The sequence below is a fragment of the Mastigoproctus giganteus genome, chromosome 3, assembly GCF_048544385.1.
Source record: "Mastigoproctus giganteus isolate SK-2022 chromosome 3, ASM4854438v1, whole genome shotgun sequence".
In the NCBI taxonomy this organism is placed as follows: domain Eukaryota; kingdom Metazoa; phylum Arthropoda; class Arachnida; order Uropygi; family Thelyphonidae; genus Mastigoproctus; species Mastigoproctus giganteus.
This window is the reverse complement of record NC_143577.1, coordinates 99,693,257-99,708,921: the sequence shown is the minus strand read 5'-3', so window position 1 is coordinate 99,708,921 and position 15,665 is coordinate 99,693,257. Positions and strand designations below refer to the sequence as shown.

The following is a 15,665-nucleotide window of genomic DNA, read 5'->3' as shown; positions in this document are numbered from 1 at the left end:
TATTGTTTAACAAGTTTTTAGGTTCCAGGAACCACATTAGCTGCCTGACCACTTTTTCCAAGACTTTGCCTAAACAGCTAATCAATGAAATTGGCCTGTAGTAATGTGGAAAGGTGTGATCCTTTCCTGGCTTCAGGAGGGCTAGAAAAATTGAGTAACTCAGAAGTTCGGGTAAATATTTTTCTAAAAACATTTGATTGTAGAATTTTAACAATGAGCTCTTTGCTTTGTTGTTTAATTGTTTTAACATTATTTAGTAGACTCCATCTGGACCAGCAACACTACTGAATGTTTTATTGAGAGATTGTAAAAGTTCTGTTAATGTAAATGCTGGTTGTACAGGTGTGAAACCATAGTAGAGAAATTGATTTTGTTTTTATGTAAACTATACACACCATCAAGCATCTCTCATATTGTGGACTTATACTTCATAACTGGGTTTCACTATTGCAACAACAGGGTACCTGCCCACCCACCAATGAGTAAGCCAACAAGCTTCGAAACGGTGCCATCTGGGTGGGTGGTATCCGCAGAGAATAGTAACATTAGTCTTCTCCACTGGTGAAGCGTTACTTATTCAAAGCATTGCAATACCTCGGCCACTCGTAGTAGTAGTAGTAGTGGCATGTGATGCAAGAAAGCAAGTGTATGAGCTCATGCAGCATCAGCCAAAAAAAAAAAATCACACCATTCCCTCCAAATGCCTGTCCAGTTCCTCTTTAAATTTATTTAACCTATCAATTTCCACAATGACAGATGGAAGTTTGTTCCAGCAATTAACCACCCGCTGGCTAAAGGCAAATTTCCGCACATCTGTTCTATTCTACATCTGTCTTTTCTTAATTTAAATTTATGCCCCCTTAGGTTCATAATCTGAACAAGTGGAAGGATCCCATCAGAATTCAGTGTGCTCAACCCATTCAAGGCCTTATACACCTCAATCAGATCACCGCGCAGGTGCCTAGTCTCCAGCTACTGCAATTTGCAGCACTTAAGCCTCTCTTGGTAAGAGGATCCCTTCATTCCCCTCACCAATCTTGTTGCCTTTCTCTGTACACGCTCAAGCAAATCTACATCCTTCCTAAAATGAGGCCTTCAGACCTGTATGCAGTACTCAAGGCATAGCCTGACCATTGCCTTATACAGAGGGACAATCACCTCCTTTTCCCTACTAGCAAATCATTGACAAAACCCCATGACCTGCCCTGGCAGCCTGTCTGCATTGCTCAGAAAACTTCATATCTGAAGACCTGGGAGTAATTGTGCAGGTCTTTTTCATTTTCTACCACCTTAAATGTAGTACCACATAGTTGGTACGTTTCTCTGGAGTTACTTCTACCCATATGCAGTACTTTGCAGAGTACTGCATATGGTTACAAAGGAACTGGATGCAAAAAATAATTTTGATATCATATATTTGGATTTCAGGAAAGCTTGTCACCACGTGTCACCCTATCGTGAAGGTATTCACAATATTAGATATAATTAAACAATGCATTCATACTACCTGGGTAGTAGAAATGATATATGTGCAGTAACCATGCATAAACCAACTCTTTCATACTCTTAGACATTTAGTCAAAAATATTTGTAGATTTTATGTTGTTCTGCAGATAGATGCCTTAATCATTTGGTTTGTAAGTGGATGCTGCTAATATACTGGCAAATTATTCAGCTAAGGCATTCTGTATTTCTTTCAGCTTAGCATTGAGGCTGGAAGCTGCACATATTTGCCATTAAGTGTTTGAATTTTTCTCCAGATTGAATCTAGTGTCTGTGTTCTTGTTAATAGTTTTTTTTTTTTTTTTTTTTTTTGATTTGGTACTTGTTGGCACATCGGCTTCTGTGGCCATATTGCACCTCCCAAGGTTTTTGCAGTACTTTGATCCAAGCCCGAGGCGGGAATCGAACCCGTGACCTTTGGGTTGTTAATAGTTGAAGCAAAACTAATCCAGACACCTCTCTCTTTGCTTTTCTTCATATTTGGCAGAACTTGGCTTTAAGTCCTTTAAAGTTAGAGTTTACTAGTTGTAAGAAATTTTCAAAACAAATTCTAAACTCTATTTTGTTCCCATTTATTGTATACACTGATTCCACTAGTAATTACAGTATTACTATCTCTGTAATACTTATGGTATTGCAAAGGTAGCAACTTATAAAATCAGATTAGTCATATGTTCAGTGATGTGAGAATAATGTGATAGGCATATTCATTTCAGTATGCCCTACGAAATTTCCAAGTGGTGCAATGCAGTAGAGGTGAGTTTACCCAATTTTGGAACTTGCAGAAAATCAGTAAATGGTCACTATTTATTACATTATCAAGAAACTACTCCGTATTAGTATATATTGTAAGAGAACAGATTGAACGGTCTACAGCAGTCATGGATGCTGTAGAAAAATGGATATTAGGTAGGATCATCAGTGTTCAACAGGGTAAGTTGATAAACATCAAGCAGGGATTGGCTTATCTCTCTTGACAGTTATTGCATATCCCCACAGCAGATGGTGTGCATTAAATCCCCAAGTAAGCAGAATGGGGATGGCAGTTGATCTGTTAGATTTTCTAGACCATCTGAGGAGAACGACATATTACAATGACTTACCTCTAAAGGAGTCTCAAGAGAAACATGTTTGGATCGAACAAGGATTCTTTCCATTATGTGATTTTATTTCTTATGAAAACCTCAAACATGAGAAGTATTAGAACTTTTATAGTACTTTACTACAGTACATGGCTTGAAGGTTGAGGAGATTAAAGAAGGGAACAGACACCAGCATTTGTTGATTTTAGTTTGAATTTCTGAAGATTGTAATTTTCAGGAAATACATATGAAGGAAGGTTGTTCCAGAAAACCGAAGTTGAATGAATAAATGAGGAAGAAGAAAAGGTGGTTCTGAGTTTGAAGTTGGACAGTAAAAGGATGTTGACTGGTTGCAGCATGAGTTCAGATGGCTTTGGAAGACAGGGTGGAAATTATAGAAGCCAATTCAGAACAGTGCCCATAAAAGTATCTACAGAAAAGGCATGCATCAGAAACAATGTCTATTAGACAGTGAATGGAGAGAATTATTAGAGATGAGTCATTAATTAACCTAGCTGCCCTCCTTTAAATGGAATCTAGAAGCTTGAGAGAGGTTTTGAGGACACTGCCTCAGATGTGGGAAAAATATTCCAAGGTAGGGCAGATTTGTGATTTGTACAGAGTGAACAGCTGTTTGAAACAAAAGTAATGGCGAGAATGAAAGAGAAAACCCAGTTTTTTTAGATGCGGAGGAAGCAATATTTGTAATGTGCTTATGCCAAGAGAGATTAGAAGTCAAGGTAATCCCCAATAGAGGTATATGATCTTGCCTAGAAATAGAGTGTTATAGAAGAAAAGCATAGGAGCAGAAGATGCTTTTTGTGAGATATAAGAAGAGTCTGAGTTTTAGGATTGAAATCAATCGAATGGAGATCTGCATTTAAGGAATTGGTAGAGAATTTTGAGAAGTTGAAACAGTTTCAGCAGCGCAAAGTTTCTCAAACTGGAAGGTGGAATGCAATGTGCTATGAACAGCAAAACTATGGATAGGATTTCTGGTTAGTGGAAGAAGGTCATTAATATATAAAAGGAAAAGAGTAGGAGAAAGAACTGAACCTTGGAGAACCACCAGCATTAGTGGACACATTAGAAGACAGAGAGCCATTTACAGTCACCTGCAGTGAGTGGTCAGAGAGTAAACTGGATACTCAGTTACAAAAACCAGTTGGCAAACCATAAGATGGAAGCTTATTTAGAAGCCCTTTATACCAAACATGATCAAAATGTCAAGAGCAACTGCTTGATTTCACCAAACTTTTCCACTGAATTTGTCCATACATGGGTAACATAAGCTGAAATATCACCAGTGGATCGACACTGAAGGAATCCATACTGGAGATTGTTGGTAACGTGGAAGGTTTCTAGATAGTTTAAGAGTTGGCGGTTACTTGATTTCTCTGTTATTTTATAAAGAGTAGAAGTAATCACAATGGGACAATAATTGGATGGAAGGGATTTGTCACCCTTTTTAGGAACTGGCTGTATATGAGCAAATTTGCAAGCAGAAGGAAAAACACCTCTGGAATAAGAAATTGAAAAAAAGGCAACACAATGGGAGTAAATTTGGGAGAACAGATTTTGATAACAAGTGGAGAAGCTTGCCTACAGCTTTCTTAGAATCAAGATTGATCAAAATCCATCTGACATCCTATTGATGGAAGACCACAGGAGGCATTGATTAGAGTGTACTGGGAATGTTGGGAGGTAGTTTACCAAGATCATCAATACACAAGTTGGAAGAAAAATAGGATGCTAGCAGGTCAGCTTTATCTTTGGCTGAAGTGGCAATAGATCCATCTGGTTTTGACAGAGGTGGGAATAGAGATGAGTAAAAGTTGTGGCCAATAGCTTTGGCAAGAGACCAGAATACTTAGCTACCATTTGGACAAGACTCAAGTTCTTTCTACTCTTAGTGATTGTGATATGCAACATTCTTGTCTTGAACAGCCTTAGCATATTTATTGGAAAACCAAGGTTTAGATAAAGGATGAGATTTGAAAGTAGAGTATGGAATAAAGGATTCCATCCTACATGAAAAATTTCTCTGACACAAACTGAACAAACATTGACAGAAGATTTGAAACAGTAATCCGATCAAGGAAAAGAAATCTCGCTGATCATCTAATTTTGCATTGTTTTAATGCCAAACAACACTAGATTGGGAATAGCCATAAAATAAAGGCTCCATTGGAGAAGAGACAATCACCAAGTTGTGATCTGAGGTGCCTAGAGGACCACGTACTTAGAAGGGTTGTTTGTGAGAAAAAGATCAAGCATGTTGGCAGTGTGGTTGTGATTGTCTGTTAGGTAAATGAACAATCTGTGGGAGGTCATTAGTAATTGCAAAAGCCTCAGCATCTCAACTGGCTGGGACCATGTGTCTAGAATACGAAAGCCACTGGAGTTGTGAACATTAAAATCGCCAAGGAAATTACCTCACTGTTAAGCAAGTTGGACTGGAGAAAGTCAAAGCGTTCAAGTGATAAGTGGAGTTGGGAGAATGATGGTGGCAACAGATGAATTTGACAGAGAATGTATTAGAGAAATTTTAAGAGAAGATCAAAAAGAGGAGATTCCAAATTACTGTCTCTGTCAGGGAATATCCGAATGAACATATGCAAAAGTACTACCTTTGAAGCAAAGGGAATCATATAGCAAATTTGGACAACTGAGATGAGCAGTGGTTGAATCAACCAACAACTGGGATTCTGTCAGGAAAAGTGTAAAGAGACATTATTTAGATTAGAACTGAGATCATGTATATTTGTGAAATTAATGAGGAAGTGTTTGGGAGGTTTAGATCTTTTCACAGATAAGTTTGTTCTATTGGTTTGACAATTCATGGAGTATTCAATAGTAAAAAAAGGTGGGGGGAGGGGACATGTGTATGAAGGAATGAAATTTTTGAATATGGAGTACACGTAAGAATATACCCAACTCCTTGACAATGACCTCCCCTTCCTTACCACATACACACTACTTGTACTCCCTCCAGTCACTATCTGGCAGGGTAGAAGCAGCAAGATTCTGCATAAGCTTATCCAGAAGCCTCCTAGAGAGTTACTGATAGGTTTGGCTCAGTGGACTATCTAGCACCGGCCTGCAAGCACTGTTTTAGAGCTGTACCCTCGAAATGTAAGGGATTGGATCTCACTATGATGTCCCTCATAACCTCAGAAGACATGAACGAACTGAATGAAATAAGAATAAGAGATTGTGTGAGTGTGGGGAGGTTGCTGGAGCTTTCCTCTGGAGACTAAACATGGGTTCCACTACTTCAAGCTTCCAATATGCTAAGTGGTGGTATTGCACTGGTTGATGCGTCATCTGTCACTTAGTATTGCCTAGTAAATGACTAGGCAATACTAAGAAGAGGGGCAGCATCCCTCCATGTGGCATTTACACCAGATGGTCACCTGCAGTGTGCCGTATTTCAGGACTTGCACATTGGGGTTATTACCCAGGGTTACTAACAGTCCCACTATCGTGAAGGTGTAAGCAGAGGATTTGGCCGCCATGGACTGACCGGACTTTGTCAAAATTAGGTCCACTTGATTCATATCTGAGAGAATGTTGGCGACAGGACTAAGGATGTGATTTTATGGGTTGTTTTTGATTCTGATTGCTTTTTAGTTGTTTTTCTTAGAAAAGGAGAACTTGCCTAGAAATCGAGTTTCATAGAAGAAAAGCATAGGAGCAGAAGATGCTTTTTGTGAGATATAAGAAGAGTCTGAGTCCATCTCATTGTTCTACAATTCCATCATCTGGATCATTCTGTTCATAAATATCCATTCCAGTGGGGTGTGATGGTTTTTGTCACTTTTGATTTCATTGTCTTTGGAGGAACACTGGCTGGAATGGTAATTGGGGTATTACCAGCTTGTTTAGTTGTTTGTTGTGATGGACACAGCTTGGAATTAGAGAGCAAAGAACATGTTGAATTAGCGATTGAGATATCTGTCTGAATGCCTACTGACAAAAAATTTTGAGTAGCTGTGGCATATCCTGTAGAAATATGGATATAGGTAGGCCCATCAATGTTCAATAGGGTAAGTTGATAAGCATCAGGCAGGGATTAGCTTTGACTCTGCTTTGATTATTTGCCTCTAAGTATGTGACTCTGTTCTCCACTTTATATTTCTGGAATTTTTTCCCCTTACTTCCATAGTTCACATGTTCTGGAGAATGCTGGGTGGTTACCCTTACAGTTTGGGCAATGAGGAGTCATAATGGTGCAAACAGAATGGTTATATCCACTTTGATCTACAGTTAGGACATATTGCCTTGCCTCAACATGTAGTTTAGGAGTGACCATATTTTTGGCACTTGTAGTACCTAATGGGGTTTGGGATGCAAAGTCAGGGATCACAGTGGAGATAGCTGCTTTGCCAGACGTTGGTAAGTTTGGAGAGCTAAAAGTGAAGATTACGCTCCTTGTTGGAACAAGGCTACCATCTTTTTGAGTCATGATTCACATTGCTATGACTCTTTGTTCTTATAGCTCTTGAAAAATTTGCTCCTCTGATATAGTTAATAAATAATTTTGGTATGAAAATACAAAATGTCATCTCACATTCACAGTTGTCAAGAGATTATTCATTTCCAATATTTTTTTCTCCCATCATATGGTTTCCTACCATATGATGAGAGAAAAAAAACCCTGAAAAATTGTGTTCTCAGGCATGCAATGTTATACATGTCAGCTAATATTCATGCCATACTATACTTCTTATGGTCAAGGAACATAACCCACTTCCTCAGGTTTTCATTTTAAATAACAATGTGTTGACTTATATTTTATTCAAAATATAAGTTGTGTGTATAGTATTTGAATAAAATTAATTATTAAGATATATATTTTTAAACTTTCAGGTAGACCATTCTATCATCATATATTTAATTAATCCAGATGGAGAGTTTCTAGATTACTATGGACAAACTAAAACAGATGAACAGATTGCTAATGCTGTACTTTTTAATGCACATAAATATGAAAAACTGAAGAGGGGTTCATTATGGTAGTGTATTACTATCATTTGGCAACAAAATAAGGATTCCATGGATGCTTGTGGTAGGGAGTATTTTATATCTGTCAGAATAATTTTTCTAATGAAATGAGAATACTAAAGCCCAGTTATTGTTCATTAATGGGTCACATTGGAAAAGCCCTCCAGAAAATATAAAGGACCATAATTTAACTGCACGTCGAAATATATGGATTTTAGCTATTTATCTGTGAGTATATTTGCAATTGTTCTAAACTAGACACCTCAAGATTGAATGAATTAATATAATAATATTTTATGTGATATTTCACCTAAATTTGAATAAAAACTACTCAAATTTTTTTTTTTCCAACTTTTTTTTTTTTCTTTCTCTAATTTATTTGTATAAAAAGAGAATATAGCTCTTCACATAAGAAAATCAAATGAAACCTTCAGTTACTTGAACTAATGTCACAACTGCTTATAATAGCTTGTTGCATTCAAGGAAAACGTAGCTGATACCACAACAGTTAAACCATTAATAAATCTCAAAACATACATCATTAAAATAAGTTAAACTGATAAAATAATTTACAATTGTCATTAAGTCTAAATAAAAAAACTCACTGAAAGTGCTATTTACATGATATGCTACATCAAAATATTATATATATAAGCATCTCTCTCTATATACAGTACATATGTGATGAAATCTAGGTTCAGCATTATCTAATCTGCTTAAATAGGGAGGCTATCTCCTGAAAATGCTTGCTTTTTTTTTATTATTATTATTTGCCATAATTTTGTATTTTCTTCATATGTGGAATGACTTTCTACAAAAATAGTCTTCATGGCACCAAACTTAGAATGGCAAGTATTCACATTAAAACTTTTATCTTTTCTCATCACTGAAACAGGTAGAATTCATTTATATAAATTCCAATATCTTCACAAAACTTAAAAGTTAAGATTTATAAAAGTCACATAGTTAGCAATTACTCACAAATCCACCTGAAATTAAATCAGGAAAGGGAAGATGTCCAAACCTCCCTCTTTGTTAATTTCCAGAAACAAAAAATTAATTCACATATTGGTTCTGAAAATTAACATTCTTAAAACTTTGTATCTAATGTAACTCATATCTGATAAAGATAAAAAAATAATAATAAATTAACATTTAATTAAAATGTATAATGAATCACAACGTCAAAACAATAATGTGATAATGTTAAAGCTGCGGTATTGCAATGAATTGCTTCCTATGTGGATAGCACCCATGCTCACACTGCAAATCACATTAGCGTAGTCAGTTTATGAGGAGGCTTTCAATACAAATAAACACATATATTACATACCTTACAGAATTTTACAATTTCATTTGAAAATGTTTTTTTTAATCAAAAATATTTTAAGTGATTTAAAAAAACCAAAATGAGAAAAGGATTAAAAATCATATTTAACCGTTTTATGGAAATTAATTTTTAGTAAAGCTGAACAAAGCATTTTTAAAATTATCAATAGTACAAGAGTTCTCAAGCTTAATTAAAATATACACAAATACAAGTAATTTTTGGAGGCAGAGGCACGAGTCTTGTCTTCAAACCAAGTGAAAGCCCATTTTAAAATAGTCAGAATTACTCCACAGTTCCCATAGCTATCACACCACTTGTGGGCACTTAAAAAGTGACAGTCAATTTATACTACAGGTTTTTTTATTTATTTATTTTTTCCATTGGCATATATTATTGCAGTGATTCAGTGAAGCATATATTCCACACTAAATTTTACACTATCACCATAAAAATAGTTGTTGGCAATATAATAATTTGTAGTTATTGCCAAATTGTCATGTAGTTTCTGCATCCACATTCTTTCCTATCACTGATATGCTTTTTGCCGAAAAATGGCAGCAATTTCTTCCACAGTCTTGTTTTTTGTTTCCGGAACTCTCTTATATGTGAAAATCCAGAAAATGGCTAACAGTACTGTAAACACAAGGAAGGTATAACTGCCAAGGATACTCTGAAAGCAAAACACATGGGTATCAGTATTATCATTATAGAAAAATGGCATTGTTTGCAATGGATTGCATGCATATTTATATCTCTGTAGTTTATTTCTGAGACTTGCTATAGTTAACATTACCAAGGTAATTCAGTTTTTAATTAACCTTTATCATTCATTTTGATGCAGTGTCAAAAAATTACATCTTTATATGTACTAACAGTCTTGAAACTCAACAGCAGTGTTTCCCCGTCTGGGTGCCATGCAAATTCTACTGCTTGCTGTTGTTTACCCCCCTCCCCCCACCCCGCCATTATTAACATTTGTCATGATAAACAATATTATAATATGCACTTTGCATACTGCAATATTTTGAATTAAAATTTCTGTATCTAAATGTTCACAAGTGATGTAATGTTATTTATTTTTAAAAATATCAGTTACTTGCTAGTGAATTATGTATCACAGCATTTGTTTATGTGCCATGTAAATACCTACAATAAACTGTTGAAACTAAGAAAGTTTACTAACAAGGAAAATAAATAATTCAGTTTCATCAACTTCTGGATTTGAACTCCAGAATTTCACTTTCAGCTTATGTCAAACCGTATTGAAAGGTAGCATCTTCCCATACTGATTTTGAAATTATTTTACATATAAAAATGGCTTATATTAGTTGTAAACATATTTAATAGATGGCACCACTTCCATGTGGAGCAGTGTTTCTTAACTGTTTTTTTGGCATGGCACCCTTAAGCAGCTTTTCAGATTTCGGTGCACCCTTTCTCTTCCCACCAGTAGTAATCATGGTTTTTTCATTATCACATGAGGCAGGAAATCAATATATAAACTTAGGTTTTTTTCCTTGCTTTTTTTAACCTTTTTTATAAAACCAAATTTTGACCTTGATTTTATTTTGGAAAATGATCTTACTCTAATGTTCAATAGGAAAAATAGTAGTAATTAAAAACATGTATTTTTAGAAATGTTTATTACTGAAAGCCAGAAAAAATTTTGGCTAAGGTAGAGAAAGCCCACACGAGAAGCATGCAAAAAGTTCAATGAAATTTACCGGTAAAAGTACTTTGCCATAATGGCATTTGCATTGTTGCTCGCTCGGTAAACAGACTGTGGGTTTTATCAGTCTGGAGTAGAAGTTGAAATCCCCCTGAAGTGGAGGGAGGGTAACCTGACCTTTTTTCTTTAGAATCACTAATTAAATTAACTACATAATTGAATCACGAACAAAGTCATATAGGAAGTTCTGGCATTGTAAAAAATGTTCATAATGTAGTTTCACTGGTAAACCTTTTCGAAGTTTGTCGTGCTTCTTGTGTGGGCTTCCTTTACCTTTGCCTTTTTTTTTTTCTCTCAATAAACAATTTATCCACTAGTCCACCAGTGATTCTAAAGAAAAAAGGTGAGGTTATCCCCTCCACTTCGGGAGAGGTTCAACCTCTCACAGGATTCAATTTCTACTCCTGACCAATAACACCCACTGTATGTTTACCGAGCAAGCAACAATACAAATGCCGTTACAGCAAAGTACTTTTACCGGTAAATTTATCGAACTTTTGCGTGCTTCTCGTGTGGGCTTTCTTTACCTTCACCACAATTTTTTATTGTTTTATAAAAAAAAGTTAAACAATGAAGTGTGTACACACTTTTTCTTCTGTTTCTCACTATGCATGTATCTATAACAACGAACTGCATTTTCTATAGCATGTCAAACTCTAGAGCTTCGTCTAATGTTAGGATCAGCATTCATAAGAAAATCAGAAACATCTTCAACCTCCCTGAGCAACGTCAAAAGATCATTTAATGAAAATTCCCTTGTTCACCTGGACATCTTCATTATTTTTTAGTTCCTCATCTTCGTATGCTCGCTGCTCCTCAGAAGAGTTTCATCATCAAGCTCTTGTGAATGCGATTCCACATACTGGCGTATATCTGTGGCATTTAAATTCTCAAATCTGAGATCATTTCCAAGCTGAGTGACATTTTCGGAAATGTTATGGTTAATTTGCGTTTCAGATTCGTTTTGTTTTTAATTACAGTTCTTACCGAGGACTTGTTCATTCCTTTATCACATGCTGTTTTAGCAAATGATGCACCATCTTCGTGACTCTTTATAATTTCAAGTTTTTGTTCTAGTGATAATCATTTATGTTTGTTTGATGCACTATCTTGTTGGCCTTTCCTTTTTTCACTCATAATTACTGTATTAATAAAATAATTTTCACAATGCAAACCACAAGATAGAGTCAATATAACCGTGAGCAACCAAGACGATAACGAACAGACACAACTGTCCTCCAACTACACTAATACAACACTGAAGTGTGAACTGCATGCAGCAGTTGCGGCTGACAACTGATTTTAACATTCAGATTTGTTTTAAAATCATAAACCGTTTTGTTTTTGTTTTAAAATTATAAATCTTTTAAAATTATATATACCACGTTGTTGTTGTAAAAACTGCGCTGATCAAAACCGCATTATACAAGGTATTACAGTAGTTTAGCAAAATTTCCAGATTCTTCAAAAAAATACACTCCAACTGACAGCATACTATGCAGAAACTTACTTGTGAAAGAGTTTAAGAAGGCCAAAGAAATGCATTACTATACAGTGAATATGCAATGTTTTCACGAGAACATTTGTCGTGTTCCCTTACAAATGATTGCTACTGTTACCATTTACTATATATTCACAACATATAAAACTGAAATAATTATCCTTACGTTGCAGATGGCTGAAAGGAGCCAAAATTTCCCCATGGCAGTTTTTATACCAAACAAGGCATTGTAGTGTTATTTGCATTTCTTATGTCTGTGACTGTCTTAATATAGGGGTTTATATTTTTTGGCCAGTATGTGTAATTGACTTTCAGACTTCATTTAGTGTGTTGGGGATTTTAGTCTCAACTTATCCTCATATTTTTGGATCTTCAACAGCAAATTCAAATTTTTAATACTGAATTTCCCTCCCCTCCTAAAGGTTATGCACAATTAGATGTTTTTCCCCCTCCAATTGTGAAAACTGTAGTGATGCCATGTACTACACTTGACTCTGAACATTCTGCTCATATAACTAATTATAGTATTCCTGAAACTTTAGATTAACAGTAGCCATGGGCAGAAGTGACTCTTGTATTGCTTCTGTTGGAATGTGCAGCAGCCTAGAAAGCAAGTTGTCAGTGACTTTGAGACATGACGAGCTATCATGGAACAAGCAAATATAAAGTGGATGCCACATTCATCTTCCCTTATAACAGTTTCTGTATCACTCTTCACTGAATGCAGCAGCTATACAGCTGCATTATGCAATCAAGCTTACCCTAGAAAATATCCTATATCTGCCAATGCATAAAAGTATAATACATATGGACTCACAGATTGCATTGTTAGCCTTACAAAATACCTCCTCACCTCCAGCTTCTGTGTAAACAGAAATAAAGCACATAAAAACAAAGCTGGTGCATATCCAAGAACACCAGCAAATAGTCGGATCCCAGCCCTCAGTGAGACATCAGGAAATCAATCTGCAGACTACACTGTCAAACATCCATCTAACACCACAGCTGCATTACATTATCATTTCCATATCTTAACTACAGATTTGATATATGAAGAATATGTAGAACAACAGACACTTCTATTGAAAAGTTCAATGCATAATAAGTTCCTTCAAATAAAGTTTGAACCACAGTTATGGGCCTCTCTGGGTCTCTTCATTTCTGTGTAAACAGAAATGAAGTAATCCTAGCCAGAGTACAGTCAGCTTACTCATCATTTTCTCCTCGCAGAAAATTATCTTTTTCAGTGTACGCACTGCAACTCTCCACTCATGATTAAGCATGTTCTTGTTGAATGTACATTATACACTCATGTCTGAAAAATCTCATTCAGTTTTCTATCAAATCTTAAAGAACCTTTGACACTTGGCCGTATCATAGGATAGTAATGATAATCTGCTGGAGTTTTTCTACTTTCTAAAACAGATACAATTATATGATAATTTCTGATTGTTCTCATTAAGAGTCACCACATATAGTCCATATCATTGATAGCAGCCCTTGCATCAGAAATAACAACAATTTCTTCATCATACAAAAAAACATTAAAACAAAGAAATACAGATCTCAAAGGCAAAATAAGGGTAATGAAATTAATGCCCCCCAATTACAGTAAAGAAAAATTCTACAACTTTTAGAGGACATTAAGAGTGATCCTACAAATTCAATTATCAAAATGGATAAAACAACTTAATACTTGTTTGGAATGCTACCAAATGAAAGTAGCTATTTAGTGAATTACAGATTTCCCAGATCAGCTGTTCTCAAAGTTTTTGACAAACTGTAGCAGTTTTCAGACCATAGAATGCTAGATGAAAAAATTCAACTGACAATGGTTAGGCCTTATTCACTGTTTTTTTTTTTTTTTTTTTCCCTTAAATCAGATTGAGGTGAAAATTGATTTAACTTATTTCTAAGAATAAGTTCAATCATTGACTGGTGGTATCAGTAAACTTGTTCAGCCACTCCCTCCCATCTGAGTCAAAAATACAAGCTGAAGACTTAGCAGAGTATCAAGAATTTTATATTTAAAAAGAAATTTGATGGTTGATTTGATACTTGCTTGCAGTGGAAGAAATCCTAGGCCAACAATGAAGTTAGCACTCCAGTTAACTGCTACTGCAATACTGGTTGCTATAGGCCTGGCACCCTGTCCAAATAGTTCAGTTACCAAAAACCATGGAATTGAACCTAAAAATAAATATATATATTAATACAAAACAGTACTGTTTCCGCATAAATTGCACAACAAAAATAATTGTTTATAATTTTAATTTCAACAAAGAATTAATTCTTAGAGTGAATGTGAGTGTGTCAATATATATATATAAAAAAAGGGAAATAAAGTTGAATATGTATGGCAATTACAATAGGAATTTCACTCTTTACCATATCAGGTAAGGGGCAAAAATCTATCTATTTATCTAAAATCTATGTGAGAAATAAAAGCATGTTTGAACTTAACAAATTATAGAAATGTCACGAGAACATAACAAGAACCTGCATTTAGGATTTATTTGTTCATCTTGAAAAACCATGTAATTAAATATCTATAAAATTTTGAGAAGAATGATACCAAGAATAATCTTTTGAGGAGAATAATAAGTTGGTATGAAAATGAAAAATCGGCACTGAGGACCTGAAAGAAGCATTGGAAAGAAGCATTGGAAAACAGTTTAAGTTTAAACTTGGAATGAGGCAGGGCTGTATGTTATTGTCACTTCCCTTTTTAATTTTCAAGGACCATTTAATAAAAGAAGGCTGACAGAAAGTTGGTGATAAATGATTATTATAATTGATTAAATTAATTAAAATGATTAAATGATTATTATATGCAGATGATATTCTGCTGTTAAACAATCGCCTGCAAAATACTGAGGAATACCTGAATTAATTAGATAAAGGCTATAGAAAATTTGGCATGATGAATATCAGTTACAAAAACCAAAAACTGGAAAAGGTTAGTAATCTTGTATGTCTAGGAATAGTCTTTAACCAGCAGTATTTGCATGGTCTGACTGTCTCCCTACAGAAAATATTACTTGTGACTCATTGGTTGGGGATCATTTATCATTACTTCTTTTATCTTCTTATTGAAGTCCTTACTTAGGCTTGTATGTGCTAATGTATCTCCACTGTTGCTGGCCACATCTAGTTCTTTGTGTAATAAAACGTTATACATTTTCAGTTTTATGTTTGAATTATTATACTGAACCAACACTATTTTCGAAGATAAGCATAATAACATCAGTTTTGTAAAATCGGTGATCTGACAGACTTTACTTTGGTAAATGTATTTCAAAAAAAGTAATTGGGCATTTTAAATTATGCTTATATTATCCTCATACACTATCTTTTCCCAGTAGATTGTTATACTTAAGTTTATTTTTAAATAATAATGCAAACTTTTGTACATGCTGTGTTTTTTGGCTATTAGAAATATTGTTAGCTTTAATGACACAAAAAATTTATTAATTATGCTTAGAATTTTAAAAATATATACTCTTAAAATAG

The 15,665-nt window shown here is 34.9% G+C and overlaps 2 protein-coding genes across 4 annotated transcripts in view; one reads left to right on the top strand and one right to left on the bottom strand.

Annotated features, from left to right (window-relative positions):
- The window catches only part of Scox (Synthesis of cytochrome c oxidase), a 307,125-nt gene that overhangs the window by 160,626 nt on the left and 130,834 nt on the right, over nucleotides 1–15,665 (top strand). Inside the window, exon 7 of one of the 2 annotated variants that reach the window (XR_016546732.1) lies at nucleotides 7,458–7,820. Coding sequence is in view for 1 of the 2 variants with exons in the window: in XM_090369369.1 (XP_090225495.1) it covers nucleotides 7,458–7,607 (150 nt within the window). In the remaining variant the exon portion in view is untranslated. Of the gene's footprint in view, nucleotides 1–7,457; nucleotides 7,934–15,665 lie in introns of those variants that run through there. The other variant, XM_090369369.1, reaches the window with a different exon arrangement.
- The window catches only part of LOC150088182 (solute carrier family 2, facilitated glucose transporter member 1-like), a 345,132-nt gene continuing 338,041 nt past the window's right edge, over nucleotides 8,575–15,665 (bottom strand). The window contains exons 10-11 of one of the 2 annotated variants that reach the window (XM_090369368.1): nucleotides 14,215–14,342; nucleotides 8,575–9,592 (exon numbers count right to left, since the gene is read on the bottom strand). In XM_090369368.1, coding sequence (XP_090225494.1) covers nucleotides 9,449–9,592; nucleotides 14,215–14,342 — 272 coding nt within the window. In that variant the 3' untranslated portion in view covers nucleotides 8,575–9,448. The remainder of the gene's footprint in view (nucleotides 9,593–14,214; nucleotides 14,343–15,665) is intronic. The other variant, XR_016546731.1, reaches the window with a different exon arrangement.